At 38.7% G+C, this 18,019-nt stretch overlaps 1 protein-coding gene across 1 annotated transcript in view; it reads right to left on the reverse strand.

The window, feature by feature from the left end:
- Window positions 1-15,100, reverse strand: part of NEXN (nexilin F-actin binding protein) — a 42,362-nt gene extending 27,262 nt beyond the window's left edge. Inside the window, exons 1-2 of the mRNA XM_081088428.1 lie at window positions 14,986-15,100; window positions 1,678-1,756 (exon numbers count right to left, since the gene is read on the reverse strand). Coding sequence (XP_080944554.1) covers window positions 1,678-1,704 — 27 coding nt within the window. The 5' untranslated portion in view covers window positions 1,705-1,756; window positions 14,986-15,100. The remainder of the gene's footprint in view (window positions 1-1,677; window positions 1,757-14,985) is intronic.
- Window positions 15,101-18,019: the final 2,919 nt, after the last annotated feature.

The following is an 18,019-nucleotide window of genomic DNA, read 5'->3' on the forward strand; positions in this document are numbered from 1 at the left end:
GTCTGAAGTCTAAATCTAAAAAAGGAAATTATAGAAAATATGAGAGTAAAATTTTATTAATATATAGTACAGAAGTTCCATCTTGTAAGTGCATTCCGCTGAAGCTGAGGGCTAGTAAAATATATAAATTGAATACTGGATTCTAATTTAAAATAACCTGTATTTTATCAACCTACTCCCATTGCTTGCTTAAAAGATACTCAGACTAATTTTTTAAAATATATTTTTATTGATTTCAGAGAGGAAGGGAGAGGGAGAGAGAGATAGAAATATCAACACAACAATGATGAGAGAGAGCTACCAATCAGCTGGCTCCTATACACTCCCCACTAGGGATCTAGCCCACAACCCAGGCTTGTGCCCTGACAGAGAATTGAACCATGACCTTCTGGTTCATAGTTTGACTCTCAACCACTGAGCCACACTGGCCGGGCACCCAGACTAATTTCAATAAATTAGATGAAGTTGAAAATAAAGCAAAAGGTTAGGCTTTAAAGTTTAATTCACACATTAATATTCTTGCTTGTTTCCATATCTAATATGAGTTAAACTTAAGTCCAGTCCTTTATTTCTCATTTGCAGCTGAGATGTGCCAGGGTCTTTGTGCACAGGCAGAGATGACTTATATTGTTACTGCCCATCCAGAACTTCTATAAACCAACATTAAAAATGTGTAAGAATGTCCGGCTGGTGTTGCTCAGTGGTTGAGCATCGACCTACGAACCAGGAGGTCATAGTTTAATTCCCAGTCAGGCCATATGCCCTGGTTGCGAGCTCGGTCCCCAGTGTGGGGTGTGCAGAAGGCAGCCAATCAATGATTTCTCTTCTATCATTGATGTTTCATTTCTCTCCCTCTCCTTCCTCTCTGAAATCAATAAAAATATACTTTTTTAATGTGTAAGAAAACTGTCTCATTCCAAACAGGATGAGCTCTATAGGAAAATTTCCAAATGGCAAAAGAGCTTCCTAAAACTTTTCCTCCACTATAAAACCTAGAAAGCAAATTATTTTCATCATTTTTTAAAATTAAGCTGATCTCTAAAAGAAGTTTCAGTAAATAAAGCTTCAGTTCTTACTTAGAACGCCAAACCCTTTCTCCTAAGCACTAATGACAAATTGCTAATTAATCTGGCATACCCAGCCCCTATTTTATCTACTTATGGTGTCATTGGCCATTTAAGGTTTTATTACGTTTATAATTTGGGGGCATCACCAAATTTGGGGTTGGATTCTTCTTACTACAACTCTCCATAACTGCAGCCAAGAACCAGAAAATGGCTGAGAAGTTTTATTGCAGCTTCTGGAGGAAGTGCTAGTAGGGACCCTCACCTGAGAGTGAATTATTGCTAACTCCTGAGAGTGCAAGTCAAATCCGTTTTTTTAATACTGAAAATATAACTTTTAAGACTTAACAAGATACTAAAATTCTACTTGAGATACTTCCCATCACATCCACTTTACTATCATTCACAAATTTAATAATCTGACTCTTAGATTGGAATAAAGCAAAACTACGGGACCCAAGATCAGCCTGTGAATTTCTTATGATTTATGTCTTGACACTATGTTGTTATGAATTTGTCAACATGACCTTTCCACTGAACAACTGCCCTTTCAGCAGTTCTACAGTCAACCTTAGGTTTCCCCACTACTTCTTTTTTAACTCTGGAGACTTACCTCAGCCTTTTGGGAAATATCATTCATCTTTGCTCTCTGTCGTCTTGGGGTGATTATGAAGCTTTGCTTATTTTTGCACCTGAAAAATATTAGTATTGAATAAGAATTTTAATGACTTAATTTTTAAAAATATGCTATGCATTTTTGTAAATATTAATAGTATGTTAATTGCTCCTTAAGAAATACTGACATTATCCAGGTAAGTCCTAAATTGTGATAACTCTTGGTTTATTTCCCCAAGATTTAGGGTAGAGAAGGTACAAGATGCATGGTATTAAAAGATTCTTTGTAAGCGTATGGCCCAAAATAGCTTGTGACTATAGCTAGAGCACTTGCAAAGAATTTGTATCCTGCAGTTATTAGGTGTATTATTCTATAAATATCAACCAGGTCAAGGTGGTTGATAGAGTTATTGAAATTTCTGTCTTCACTTTTTTTTTTTGGCCTAGTTTTACCAGTCTTCAACTATGTGGAATTGTCTATTCTTTTAATTCTGTCATTTGTGTCTCATATAATTTCAAACTCTCTTAAGTGCATATACATTATGATTTTAATATCTTCTGTTAGAATTGACCCTTTCATCAGTATGAAATTTCTGTCTTACCTCATTGCCTTGAACTTATCTGATATTAAAATAGCTACATCAGCTTTCTTAAGTTTAGTTTGCATAGTATATCATTTTCTAGCCATTTATTTTCAACCTACCTCTGTCTCTACATGTGAATACAGCACATTGTTAGACTTTGCTTTTTTAAAAAAAATCAATTCTGATATCTTTTAATTGCAGTGTTTAGTCTATTAACATTTAATGTAATTATTTATATGAATGGACTTAAGTCTACCATTTACTATTTATTTATTATTTCTCCCCTCTTTTTTGTTCTTTTATTTTTTTTTCTTGCCTACTTCTGGATTAATTGAATACTTTTCAGAGTTTTATTGTAATTTATTTATTGTAATTTGTAAAATTAAAAAATAGCTTTACTAAGTTACAGTTGACAAACAATAAAGTACACTTTTTAAAAGTGCACAATTTGATAAGTTCTGACATATGTATGTATTCATGACACCATCACCACAATCAAGAAAATGAATATATACATTATTCCCAAATGTTTTCTCAGACCCCTTACTTCCTTCCTCTTCCTGCCTCTCCCACCCCACACCCCCAACCCCAGGCAGATATGCTTTCTGTCACTATAGATTAGTTCAAATTTTTCATAAATGGAATTATATAGTATGTACTTGATTGTCTGGCTTTTTTTCACCCAGCATAATTATTTTGAGGTTCATCCATGTTGTTGCATTTGCCAATAGTTCATTCCTTTTTATTACTGATTATTATATGCCACAATTTGCTAACCATTCATCTGTTGATAGACATTAGGGTTGTTTCCAGTTACTATTACAAATAAAGCTGCTATGAACATTCATGTACAAGTCTTGAGGCAGCCAATAGATGTTTCTCTCTCATCGATGTTTCTATCTCTCTATCTCTCTCCCTTCCTCTCTCTCTAAAATCAATAAAAACATTTTTTTTTTAAAAAAAAAAAGAAATGTTTTGTAGTATACAGTGTGCGGGTCTTCCATATCTTTTGTGAGATTGATCCCTAAAAAATTTTCACATTTGTTGTTGCTTTTGTAAATGGTGTGTTTTTAGGTTTCAATTGATAATTGTCTGTTGCTAGTATATAAATACATAATTTATTTTTGTACCATGATCTTATATCCTGCTACCCTGCTAAAGTAAAATTATCAATTCCATTGGGTTTTTGTTTGTTTTAGATTTCATTAGATTTTCTACATAGATGATTGCATCATCTGTGAACACTTTTTCCTTTCCAATCTGGATGTCTTTTATTTCTTTTTGTGGCCTGATTGTACTGGCTAGAATTTCCAGGACAGTGTTAAGTAGAAGTAATGAGAGCAGGCTTCTTTGCCTTGTTCCTGATCTCAGGAGAAAAAATTTTCTCTCACCAATAAGTATGATTTTAGCTATAGATTTTTTCTTAGATGAACTATGTCAGATTAAGTTCCTTTCTATTCCTATTATGCTGCAGTAATTTCAGGAATGGGTGTTGAATTATCTAATGCTTTTTCTGTGTCTATTAAGATAATCATGTGGTTTTCATTTTTATTATGGTGAATTAATTTATTTATTTTCAAATGTTAAATCAACTTTCCATTCCTAGGATAAACTTCATTGGTCATGATGTATTACCCTATACATCCTGATAAATTCAATTTAATAAACTTTTGTTAAGAAGTTTTCCATCCACGTTTGCGAAGGATATTGGTCTGTAGTTTTCTTTTAAATATTTTTTTTTATTGATTTTAGAGAAGAAAGGAGAAATAGAAACATCCATGAGAGAAGCATCAACATTGATTGGCTGCTTCCTGCAAGTCCCCTGCTGGGGATCAGCTTGCAACCTGGGAATCAAACCAATCATCTCTTGGTGCATGGGTCAGCGCTTAATCACTGAGCCACACAGGCCAGGTGGTTTGTAGTTTTATATTCTTGTAATACCTGTGTGATTGTTCTATATTTTTGTATTGATTTTAGAGAGGAAGGGTGTGGGGGAGAGAGATAGAAACATCAATGATGAGAGAGAATTATAGATTGGTTGCCTCCTACATGGTCCCTACTAGGAATTGAGCTCAAAAACCAAGAATCGAACCATGACCTGCTGGTTCATAGGTTGACCCTCAACTACTGAGCCACACCTGTGTTTGTTAACTGAGTAATACTTCTCTCACAGAATGAGTTGGGAAGTATTTTCTCTTCTTTAATTTTCTGTAATAGTGCATGTAGAGTTGGTATTATTTTTTTTCCTTAAATGTTTGCAAGAACTTCCCAATGAAATCATCTGGGGCTAGTTTTCTTTGTGTGAGGAGATAATATGATGGGGTGAGTGGGTCTCGATTCCATGTAACTATTAACAAAGTGATAACTGTTGTAGTTTAATGGGCCAGTGAGTGCTTATACATTACTAACAACAATTACTAATAGCCCTGGCCAGCTTGGCTCAGTGGATAGAGCGTTGGCCTGAGGACTGAAGGGTCCCAGGTTAGATTCTAGTAAAGGGCACATGCCCAGGTTGTTGGCTCAATTCCCAGTGGGGACTGTGCAGGAGGCAGCTGATCAATGATTCTCTCTCATCATTGATGTTTCTATCTCTCGCTCCCTCTCCCTTCCTCCCTGAAATCAATAAAAATATATTTAAAAAAACAATTACTAATAAAAGCAGGCCATGCTTGGATGAAAGTATGTCATTAATCAAGGTTTACAAGTAATCTACTTCTACATGCCTGAGATAAAATAACAATTAGCTCTAGTCCTATTCGCTTATCTGAGCCATTCTATCATATCTAGAGTTACCGATCAGATATTTCTTCTTGTATAACCAACAAAATCTACCCTTAATACTCATAGTTTCTCAAACCTTAAAGTTACTACTGGTTTATTTTTCTATATCTCCTACATTTTAATAGATTGTCAAGATTGTGAATGTTGCTTTCAAATTTGTTCTTACATGTTCACTATTTCCACTGCCCCCATTCTACTATAAGTCTTCACCTCACATTTTGATTACCATAATTTGATCATAAGACCTAAATCCAAGTTCCAACGCTGTTGCTTCCTAGTTAGGATTAGAAAAGATAACATGTGTAACGACTCTAGAATAATATCTAACATTAGTAGGTATCAATAATTTTGATTCATTTCATTACTCCTGGTGTCCCTCACTACAATGTACCCTCTTCAGTAAAAACCTACAATTCCCTGCAAGTGAGCAGGGAACCTTTAAATTCATTTGTATCATTTAAGAGGAATACCAAAGGGTAAGAAGAAAATTTGAGCAATCTCATATAGGACTATGGGGATTGATAATTTTAGCTGAATTAATTGGCCAGATGAACTTCAAGAAGACTTTTTTCCTGGTAAAAATGAAAGAAAATTGTGTGGCTTGGTGACAATAAAGAATTACCCTGTCAAAAATAGTCGAGAGAATAAATGAATCAGCTAGCTCTCTTCATCAAATTATTTTTAAATCTTCAAATTATATCTTGACTTATTTATAGAATTCGAATGAAATAAGATTGATCTTTAAACTTTACTGAGTAAAGCCACTTAGAATAGTTCTTTAAATGTCATTTCAGTATTTTGAGCTCCGTTTTTGAAAGTCTGTGAAAATTTGAACAGTACTAAACCTTAACTTTTTTGGTTAAAATATAAGCAAGTATCCTTTGCTGATAGTTGGTTCTGTTCTACACTTTGAGGGTAAAAGAGTTTTAGCAAAATACATGAGCTTTTTGTGTTATGGAATTGTTTTTTAAGGTCTAGATTACAAACCAAGAGGACTCATATCTCTTAACTAGCTTTATGTTAGAGAAATTAATTTTAATATCAAGCAGATAAATACTTATAGGATTCCTTTATAAACAGTTTTTTAAAGGTATGACTCTGGCTGGTAGAAACAACAGTGTATTCCAACTGTTAACTCAGTTGTCTTTCTGTGCTAAACCAAGGTTAAAAGTATAAATTTGACTACATTTGGTTTATTAGCTTCACAGGAAAGAATTCTATTCCACAGTCACTGATTGTATTGTCTAATCTAAATCCACCATCTCACTAACACACTCCTAGATCACAATATGAAAAAAAAAAATGATGAAAATAATCCAAGCTAACATATATTAAGCCTTTACTGTGTGCCAGGTAATGTGCCAATTTACTCCCCACAAGAACCCTTTAAGGAAATTCTATTATCAAACCCTGTCTCAAAACAAAAAAAAAGTCTAAGCCTAGTAATTTAAAATTTCTTAAAATATTAGTACAAAAATAATGTCTTAGAGTTTATCTAATAGGATTTGAAGTCTTCTGTAAATTATTACAGCTGGGAAAAATCAAGTGACTTGCCTAAGACCACACAATTAATGAGTGATGGACACAGGATAAAAATGGGCAGAGTTTGTCTACAGAGTCTGCACTCTTGCCCATTGTATTATGCTGATGCCAAGAAAATAGTACAACTGGTGTGTGTGATGGGGTTGGGGGCGTAGTTTATAAGGCTTTACTTATTAGTGTAATCAACAGAACATTAATGCAATCATTTGAGAACCACAATTCTGAGCAGTAGAAATATGTCCGAAGCCAAAAGCCATGATTGATAGTATTCTCAGTATTTAGTGAATTTGTCATCTTTTTTTGGCAACTAACTGACAGTCGATCATGGTGATGGGTAACTGAGAAACAGGCATTTTGCCTCAGGTGAGCAGCACAGAGTTTTTATTTAAGCTACTTTATTTCCTTTTAAATGGATACATACTAGCAGTTATTCTCTTAGAATTAACTTGGAGTTAGACAGAACACAGACTTAGGTTTTTAAATGATTCTCAGGTACTAAACGCAATGCAGCTATCTGTGATGGTTGTGATTTTAGAATTCATTGAGGGAATTCATTCATGCTTAATCAAGGTAGGGGCTGTTTTGATATCTGATTATTAAAGTGTCCAAGTCAGTGACATGCACGTAGCACTCCTATTTCTGTAAATAATGAGAGTGAAGAATGAAGAAACAGTATTCACACATATGTCATTCTCTTGATTAAGAAAAATACTGATATGTCTCATAATTCTGTTAAATTGTCAAAAGTACAGAAGGCTTCTGAATTTCTTATCTAACAGAACATTATTGAACAGAACAGGACATGATTTAACGTTATTTAACGTTAGATACTCTTAGAGCAACCAAATGCACTTTTAGTTGTATAATGGCAGTGAGAATGTGAGTTTTATGAAGGCTTTTGAAAGAATTAACCGATTCCAAGACATGGACTTTGAAATGTTCACAATGTAGCTGAATGTTATACATTTTAGTGAAGCTCTACACTAAATTATAGATCCATCATGGACGTTTTTGTGGGAGTCACAGACACCAACCTTTAGTTAAGGAATGGAGCCATAAGCTCTCCAAACTGCAGCTGAAAATATTCAATTCCCTTAAATCCTCTCCTTTTTGTCTCCTATGACCCTCTCTCCACCCTCCCTCCACATGCCCTAAATACTCATGTCCTTCCTCCTGGAAGGGTATTACTCACCTTCTACTCTGCCAAAGATGCCTCCCTCTCTTGTATCAACCAACTAGGGACCATGCCTTGGACTAAATAGCTGCTCGATATATAAATGATCATAATTATTTGTGGTGGCATGTGGATTATGAAATAAAAATTCAGAACAAATGATATATATAGGTTTAATCTTGTCATAACTTTTCATAAACCCTCTTGCATACAAAAATTTACAAACTTTTTCAATTTGATAAAACATGAATTCAAAATAATTTGAGCCCAGCCGGTATAGCTCAGTGGTTGAGCGTCCATTGACCTATACGCCAGGGGGTCACCAGTTCGATTCCCAGTCAGGGCACATGCCTGGATTATGGACTCAATTCCCAGTGGGAGGCATGCAGGAGGCAGCCTATTGATGTTTCTGTCTCTCTCTCCGCTTTTCCTCTCTCTCTCTCAGATCAATAAAAACATATTGTAAAAAATAATTATTTGAAATCATCCAACTTTTGTTTGCTTAAGGACCTTTGTAGCAAAATACTCAGAAGTATATATATACACTGAGTGGCCAGATTATTATGACCACCTGACGTTTGTAGGCAAATCAGCTATAACTTCGTGCTGAAGTTGCTAGAGGGCCAGACCATCATAAATAGGGAAGCAGGTTGTTTACCACGACAGTAGAAGTGATTTTTTCTGAAGATATTGGTAAACAACGCGATTTAACAGCCTTTGAATGTGGGATATATATATATACTGAGCGGCCAGATTATTATGACCTGACGTTTGTAGGCATATTAGTCGTACACTGAATTTTATGGAATATGGAAGCCGAAGGCCTGTTCAAACACCTTTGCTGTCTGCAGTTACCAAGATAAAACGTCTCCAATTCACACACACAAGGATTGGACAGTCGAGCATTGGAAAAAAGTCATGTGGTCCAATGAATCACGTTTCCAGTTGCATCATGCAGATGGCAGAGTGAGAATTTGGCGGAAACAGCATGAAAACATGCACCCCACATGCATGAGTACAACCCCTCAAGCTGGTGGGAGCAGTGTTATGGTTTGGGGCATGTTTTCCTGGCATGATTTGGGCCCTTTAATTCGTGTGGATTAACGTCTGAATAGCACAACATACCTAAGTATCGTTGCTGATCAAGTTCATCCTACCATGTTGATGACGTATCCCAATGGAAATGGCTTCTTCCAACAAGACAATGCGCTATGCCACGGTGCTCGTATTGTGCAGGAGTGGTTTCAAGAACATGAGGGAGACTTTACCTTGCTTAGGTGGCCCCCACAATCACCAGATCTCAATCCAATTGAGCATTTGTGGGACGAAGTTAAAAGAGCCATCAGGCAGCTGGTTCCACAACCATCAAATCTCACAGAACTGGACTGTTCTATTCATCAGACATGGTGTCAGATTCCTCGCATCACCTTTCAACATCTCGTGGAGTCAATGCCAAGAAGAATCGCTGCAGTATTGAAGGCAAATGTGGCCCAACGAAGTACTGATGGGGTGGTCATAATAATCTGGCTACTCAATATATATCCCACGTTCAAAGGCTGTTAAATCGCATTGTTTACCCATATCTTCAGAAAAAAATCACTTCTGTCCTGGTAAACAATCTGCTTCCCTATTTATAATGGTCAGACCCTCTAGCAACTTCAGCGCGAAATTATAGTTAATTTGCCTACAAATGTCAGGTGGTCATAATAATCTGGCCACTCAGTGTGTGTGTGTGTGTGTGTGTGTGTGTGTGTGTATACACACACACATATATATGCATATATATAAAATCTCCAACAGTAATACTGATTAGTACAAACTGGCATAGAAGTTAGTGAGACAAGCTTTAAAAAGTTTTTGAAAATGACCTAATTGGCCTGATAAAATGTTCCAAGAACAGAATATACTTTACTTTTGGGCTGTTATAAAATAATTGAAGTTCAAGCTGTCAGACAATATGTAAGTCCCATAGTAGAATGTAATATAAAGTACAAGAGATCTATGTTAAAATATACATGCTAATGTTCCTATTATAGAATTTCATTGAACCTATGTTTGACCTCTAAACTGTCTAAATTTAGTTAACTTTTCTGGACTTTTAGATGTGCAATTTAAATATTTCAAGAGCAAATAATGCAGGAATCAAGAAAATAATTTTAAATTATAGCTGTCATTTTCAGTAACTGTTTCATTGTATGAATAATGTATTATCTGGTTTCTTAAGGAGAACAGAATTGTCAGGAGAGTGACAGCTTTAAGTCTACATCAAGTATATTCTTTGTCTTAACTTTTAAGAAGGTTTTAGATAGAACACTTAACTATACACTACAAGTAATTGTTAAAACCTACCTCTTTACAGTCTTTGGAACAAACAACAACATTGTTTTGAGCTTTATAAAATGTTTGTCTACATTTTTATTATATTTCACTTGTATTACAATATAAACTTAAATATAACTTTATGATTTAATTAATGAAGGTGTAACTGTATACTTTAAAATTATATTACAAAAGCTGTCATAAACCTCATCACAATTCAAAAATATGAGATTACATCCTATTCTACCTATTTGACATAGTGAGATTTTTTTCCTTACTCATACACCATTCCTTACTGATAACCAAGACTCTTATTTTCAACCTGCCTTGACAATCTTCTGTATTAATAATATACAATACCTTGCATTCATATGACTGTATGTGGTATTTTTCAAAGAGTACTCACCTACTATGAGCCCCTGAAAGGTCAAAACTGCTCTACTCTGTTCTTCTCTTTTTTTTTAATATATTTTATTGATTTTTTACAGGGAGGAAGGGAGAGGGATAGTTAGAAACATCAATGAGAGAAAAACATCAATCAGCTGCCTCCTGCACACCTCCTACTGGGGATGTGCCCGCAATCAAGGTACATGCCCTTGACTGGAATCGAACCTGGGACCTTTCAGTCCGCAGGCCGACGCTCTATCCACTGAGCCAAACCGGTTAGGGCTACTCTGTTCTTTTTATTATTTTTTTAAATCATTACTGTTGAAAGTATTACATATGTCCCCTTTTTCCTCCCATTGACCCCTTATAGCCCGCCCCGTCTACTCTGTTCTTTATCCTTAGTGTCTCACACAACAACTAGGACACAGTACAAACTCAATTCATATTTGAGCAAGTGAATGGAGGACAAAGAAATAACAGGACAATTGTTTGATCTAAAAATCAGCCCAAATAAAACTTATGATTAATATCTCCAATAGGAGGGCCTATGATGAATGAATAAAAATGAAATAATAGAAAATAAAATGGAGTGAGCTTACATTAAACTAGATATCATGAAAAACCTGAAAGTTAGGGCTTCAGGAAGTTGGCTGATTACAGATTACTACATCTATTCCTATGCAAATGGATGTAGTAATCTGTGGAGGAGACTGTGCCTCTTGGCAAGTGGAAGAAGGCCTTTCAGTGAAGGACATAGCTGGGAATGGGTGCGGTGGGGAGGCAGAATAGTAGCTAACTCCTTTTTGTGGCAAACCTCTGGGGGTCTCCCAGAAATATCTCCTCCACGCTTTCTAAAATCCCACCAGTTAAAATATTTTGTTTTAGTTAGCTATGCATGGTCCCTTTCAACTCAAACTGACTAGCAATTAGTGTCAACGAATGTTAACTTCTTCCCATTCCTATAATAGTATTGTTTAAGAGAAGGCTGGCTAATCTAAATATATCTATGACATTAAAGTCCAGGTTCCTAATGCCAAGTCCCGCAGACTTCCTTTCATATCATGACTTAGACTAGAATGTGAGTGAGTATTAGTAGTGTCACTGATAGGTAATGTAAATGAGTGATGACTAAGATATAAAACAACAGGGAATGGTGGAATCTGTGTGAAAAAGAGAGTGTGCACCCTGTCTGAGTTGGGGAGTCACTGCTTAGTCCCAGCATATTGTTGCAATGAAGAAATGTGGACTCTGTTTTGCCAACTTCTTCCAATTTTTCAAGAGAGGCTGGGAATCCATATTTTAATATAAAATGTACCAAATTTTAAGCATGTCTGTGGCTGAAAGTGGCTTTTGGGCTGCCAGTTCATGGCCCCTGATCTAAATAAACAGGAAATGGAGACAAATGAGAAGCCTATTTTTGTTTGTTTGTTTTGTTATTTTTTTAGGAGAAGCCTATTTGGACCAGAAAGAGGGAGGCAGAGTCAAAGGGGAGAAAAGGACAGACAAGAGACACAGAAAAGAAGGTGGGAATCAAATTTCACCAACCTCAAAACCTGATTTAGGGAGCCCCTATCTACCTGTCTTTTAATCTGAGAGCAAAAAGGAAGTGATGACAAGAAGGAAAAAAAGGGAAGAGAAGGGAAGAGAAAAAGAACTAGCTATTGAACACTTACTAGATGGAAGATACTGCATCTGATGCTTTTACATATGGCAAAGCAAGAAAAAAAATCATACTCATAGGGAAAAGAGGGAAATATAACAAAATCATAACAGTTGGTGTGTCAGATTTTGATACCCCCTTTTCCATTCTTCATAACTTTTAATCATAACTATAGTATGGTTTTATTATAACTTCATAATAAAAAACAAATTTTACTAAAACTTAAATTAATTGGATTTCTGGGTAAAGATCCACCCATCCTAGAGTGTAAAAAGTATACTACCATAAGTCAAGCCGAATTATGCCCTATTTAAGTAGAAAAAGAAAATACAGCAATTCCAAGTATATGTTATATGTAATTTCCAATTATAAAACCAGAAGAAAGAGAACATGAAACTATACAGGCGATGTAGATCACAGATTGATTAAATAAGAGCAGAAATATGTGAAATTGTTAAGCATGTTGTAGACCATTTTCCCTCAAATTACAGACTACCATGATGTTCTTGTGTGTGTGTGTGTGTGTGTGTGTGTGTGTGTGTGTGTGTGGCCTACATACTATAAAATATACTGAGTCCTCTCTTCTGTAAAAACTTTCAGACATCGCCCATCTGTTACATACTTTTCTACATTTACTGCATTGTTTTCTTTCATTTAGGCATGTATTTTTTTTCTTTCTTTTTTTTTATTGATTTCAAAGAGGAAGGGAGAGAGAGAAAGTCTTCTGCATGCCCCCTACTGTGGATTGAGCCCACAAGCTAAGCATGTGCCCTGACAGAGAATTGAACTGGGGATCTCTTGGTCCATGGATGGCATTCAACCCATTGAGCCACACCAACCAGGCTAGATATGTATTTTTATTTAAACAATACTTTTATTTGTCTTTAGGGTGTTTCAAAGATAACAATACATTTTATTTTTCTAAATGAAGTATGTCATCCCCAGCCACTTGGGTTCTAAGGAATAAATCCCCAATTAATCTCTCCCAAATATATATATATATATATAAATATATATATATATATATATATATATATATATATATATATTCATTTTATTCATGAATGAAACCCTAACCTAAATACTTAGAGTGTAATTTCAGGGGGAAATTACTGTTCAGGAACCTAGATAATACATCCCTCTGTTAATACTAAATATAGTCATCTCAAGATGACATACATTTTCACAATGATCAGTCTTACATATCAGATTTTCAAAAATAGCACAGATTCCATTGTAAGGTGAGTAGGAAAAATTGCTATTTCAGTTTTGAATGGATTTGAAAGTGTGAATCTTCTATTAAAACTGAATTACAATAATACTGTACTGCAGGAAACTGGATTTAAACTAATTTTTTGTGGTTTTTGCTTAGGGCTCTTTAAGGGAGTTGTTGTAGATAAATTATAGAATTGTACACATTTTTCTTTAAATTATTCCAGTCAAAACATAAAATATCTTCAAAAATAGGGGCCTAATACCTGTGAGGAAGAATCTCAACTAACTACATTGAATAATCAAAGTTCACTTATACTAAATATATTTCCAAAAAAAACCTGCCCCTAAATTTGATTTATTATGCATTTTCCACCTTATCATACCTCAAATCTCAAAAGAACTTCAGACACTTATGTGTATTCTGAGGTTTTTTAATATGGAAGCAATTTAACCTGTAGGAGGATTAGGGGGAAAAATAAATGTGGCTCACTCAATGTTGCGTGACTAAGATGGTGTAAATACTTAAGCTTATTTAAACACACTATCCAACACATAGTTATGTTGTGACTCGAAAGCCAATGGGTCGGTAACATGAATTCATTAACAAAATTTAGCTGATGAATGATGCTCCCATTACTTTCCTCAGGGAACGAATTTCTTCCTTATAACGGCTTGCTTTTTTTCTTTACCTGCCTCTTTCCCAAGGACAGACATTTTGTTAGGACATGGCCTTATGCTATTTTTACCTTGTTCTTGTTTCTCTCTCCCTCTCTCTCTCTCCCTCTCGCCCCCCCCCTCCGTCCCCCGCTCCCCCAGCTCTCTTTGTTCAAGTTATGGACCTTTAATAAATATAAAATAAAGATCTCAAAGCGACTGCAATAATCAAGTCATCTCTCGACTTATTTTCTTTACAAATGCCAACAATAATACATTTTTAGCATTTGTAGAGCGTTTCACAGTCTACACAACTGGAATGGCTTGGCGTTTTCAAAAAATATAGACAAGGCAGGTTTCAAGAGGTAACTACCTGATTCACTCCAACTTCTCCTTGCACAACCCCCAACATCGCACCCCGGACGGAATCCGAAAAAGAATCCCTTGGCAGGAGCGGTGGGGGATAGGCTGTTAAATCACACTTCACGCCCCAGCGTCCGCAGGGAACGATCAGGAATGATCTCTCCGAAAAATGACATGCACAGCTGGCGAGATGGAGACCGCGTCCGGGGGACGCGGCGGGGGACGCCCCTGAACTTTACCTGCCTGGACCCCACGGGTAGAGCACAGGGACTGGTACCCGCCGCGCGCACGGAGGCTCTTCCCCTGCAGGAGTAGAGAAAGCACCCGAAACTCAACGAACAGGGTGCAACGGCGCTGAAACGGGGCGGCGGGGCAAGGAAACCGCCACCGGGGCCGGAGGCCAGGGGACCGTGAGAGACAGTGAGGCTGACCCAGCTCCGCACTCGGCCGCGGCCGCCCTGCGCGTCGGAGCGAGCCCGGTGCGCTCGGGGCCGCGTCGGAGCCCGGCCAGAAGCCAGGCGCGGGGAGCGTCTCCCTGTCCACCGCCCCCCCCCCCCGCCCCGCTCCCCCGGGAGACCCGACACCTCCGCCACCCCCGCCCCACGCTCCCCCCGCCACTCCTCTCACCCTCCTGGAGCTGCGACCAGCGATGGCCCTCGTGGCGCGTGGAGAGGCTGCGCGCGTCCTGCGCCTGGGAATGGGCGAAGGTCTGGGCGCCGCCGCCGCCGCCGCTCCTGCCGCCGGGAGCCCTCTGGCTGTCGCCGCCGCCGTCTCCAGCAGCAAGTTTCCATAAAAGTCCTGGTGCGCAGCCTGTTCCCGCATTCCAGGCGGGCCCAGCGCCGGCAGCAGCTGTTCCAAAACACAAGGCCAGTCCCCCCAGCCCCCCCACCTCCGCCGTATCGCCCGGAGAGGGGTGGAGAGTCGAGGAGGAAGGCCGGCGACGGGGGCGGTGGCTGCCAACTTTCCGCCAGAAGCCGCCTGTCGCCCGGCTCTGGGTCTCTAAACTGACCCCTTCACCTTGCGTCGGCCTCCACCTCCCAGGGGCAGGGAGGCTGCCTTCCCGGTGGGAAAGGGGCGATATTGGAAAGGAACAGATAAATAGGCCGAGCTGGCCTCCCGCTGCCCTCAGCCGGCTGCCCTGGAGCCCCCTTCTCGCAGCTCCTCTTCCAGGCCAGCTTTCTAACGCGGACTGAGAGCAGAGGGCAGCAGCCCGGGGACCACTTTATCCTTGGTTGCTCCCCTTTTCTTGGCTCTGATCTTTAACTCCAAAGAGAGTGGTCGATAGAGATAAGTGGAAGAAGAGAAGGAGGGGGAGGAGGAATAAAAGGAAGTAATTACAGTATCTTCCTTTAATTGAACCCAGTCATCTCTGGCCTTTCTAAACCTACATAAGGGTATCTGGGAATCTTAGCACCGAACGACCTTTTCTTTTCTTTTTTAAATATATTTTATTGATTTTTTACAGAGAGGAAGGGAGATGGAGAGTTAGAAACATCGATCAGCCGCCTTCTGCACACTCTCCACTGGGGATGTGCCCGCAACCAAGGTACATGCCCTTGACAGGAATCAAACCCGGGACCCTTGAGTCCGCAGGCTGACGCTCTAGCTACTGAGCCAAACCCGTCAGGGCCCAAGGGCCTTTTCAACCTGAACTACAAGCTTGTCAGTTACACCCATTAAGCAACCCACATGAAAACCGGAAATGCTCATCCAGAGAGGGCGTTCATTCTGGTGGGAGAGATCTTCAGTTCTTCACTGCATGCTGAAAGTGAATATAAACAAAGTAATTTAAGAATTGAAGCCCTGGCCTGTTTGGCTCAGTGGATAGAGAGTCGGCCTGTGGACTCAAAGGTCCCAGATTCGATTCCAGTCAAGGGCATGCACCTTGGTTCGGGCACATCCCCAGTGGGGAGTGTGCAGGAGGCAGCTGATCAATGCTTCTCTCTCATTGATGTTTCTAACTCTCTATCCCTCTCTGTTAAAAATCAATAAAATATATTTAAAAAAAACAAAAAAGAATTGAACTAGCCTCCACACAGATAAACCAGGGACAACCACTTCCAACGTCTAGCACTGAGCAGACAACAGGTTACATCTTCAGGGATGTTGAAAAAGCATCTGCTCTTACCTCTAACTTTTCTTCTCCACCCCATCCCCATTCACTATTTACTCAGAATGAAAATTCTTTTGTGTAAACCATCCCTTCTTCAATTAAAGTTCTAGGTCGGTAATTAAAACAGCTATTGGATGATCTCGTTCGCCCCCTTGCGCTCTTCAATATCATCACCTTGACCTTCAGCTCATGGAACTCTACTTGGTCATTCTGGCTCAGGATCTTTGCACAGGCCGTTCCCTCTGCATGAAATCCTCTTTCCCACACTCTTTACCTACCTAACTTCAACATAAACGTTTGCTGTCCTCTTAAATGTTGCTTTCTCAGAGGGTCTTTCTTTCACTCCAATCTATATCAGTCTGCTCTGTTATAAACTCATTCCACCCTCTTCCGTCCTATACTCATCAACTTATAATTAGATTTATTTTTATGATTTAAAGGATTAGAAGCTCTCTTCACTGATATCCTCTAAACAGATTCACCAGATTAAACAAAGTTCTCCATTCTAACTATAAAACTGATAACTATCCGCAACATGCAACGCCCATTATTTCTCCCAGCAATTCATCATTCAGCCAACAAATACCCAATTCTAGACACTGAGAATACAGTACTGACAAGACAAATAAAAAGCCCTGCCGTTATGGAACATACATTCTGGTGGAGGAGGGCCGGCAGTAAGCAAATAAATGAACTATGTAGTACTGAGTGATATGCAATATGGAAAGATCAGAGCAAGGAAGCAGGGAATGCTGGGAATGGGGTGGGTGGATTTTGTACTTTTACAGAGTGGCTAGGGAAGGTCTCAGATGAGTAGAAGTCTTGAGGAAAGTGAGGCAGTGAGCTACGTAAATGGCTGGAGAATCTGGGGGAAGAGCAGTCAGAGGCACAAAGGTCCAGAGGAGGAGTCTATCTGACTTGTTCTAGGAAGAGCAAGGTGGCTTGTGGGGGTGGAGCTGAGTAGGCAGAGGGTGAAATAATAGAAGGTGGAGTGGTGCAGGAGGCGGACTGTGGAGGACCCGTTTTGTAACTTTTTACTGAATAAAATGAGTGGCCATTGGTGGATTTTGAACAAAGTAGTGTCATCATCTGACTTGTGTTTTGTTTTTTTTAAATATTAAAGTTTATTACAGGTCACTTAAATATATATATAATTGATTTCAGAGAGGGAGATAGAAACATCAATGATGAGAGAGACTCATTGATTGGCTGCCTCCTGCACATCCCCCACTGGGGAGGATCCTGCAACCCGGGCATGTGCCCTGACTGGGAATCTGAGACCTCCTGGTTCACATGTCAACACAACCACTGAGCCCTACCAGCCAGGCTGACCTGACATTCTTAACATGCTCACTCTGGCTGATGTGCTGCAAATACAATAACTGCAGCAGGGAGACCAATTAGGAGGGTTCCACGATAATCAGGATGACAGGTGATGGGAGTTTGGGCCACAGTGATAGTTGAGAAACGCTTGGCACATTTGTTTTTCTTGGTACATTTTTTAAAAAGTAGAACTAGTAGGATTTTGGTAACATTGAATATGAGGTG

Source organism: Myotis nattereri (genome assembly GCF_964212035.1).
Source record: "Myotis nattereri genome assembly, chromosome: 3".
Taxonomy (NCBI): domain Eukaryota; kingdom Metazoa; phylum Chordata; class Mammalia; order Chiroptera; family Vespertilionidae; genus Myotis; species Myotis nattereri.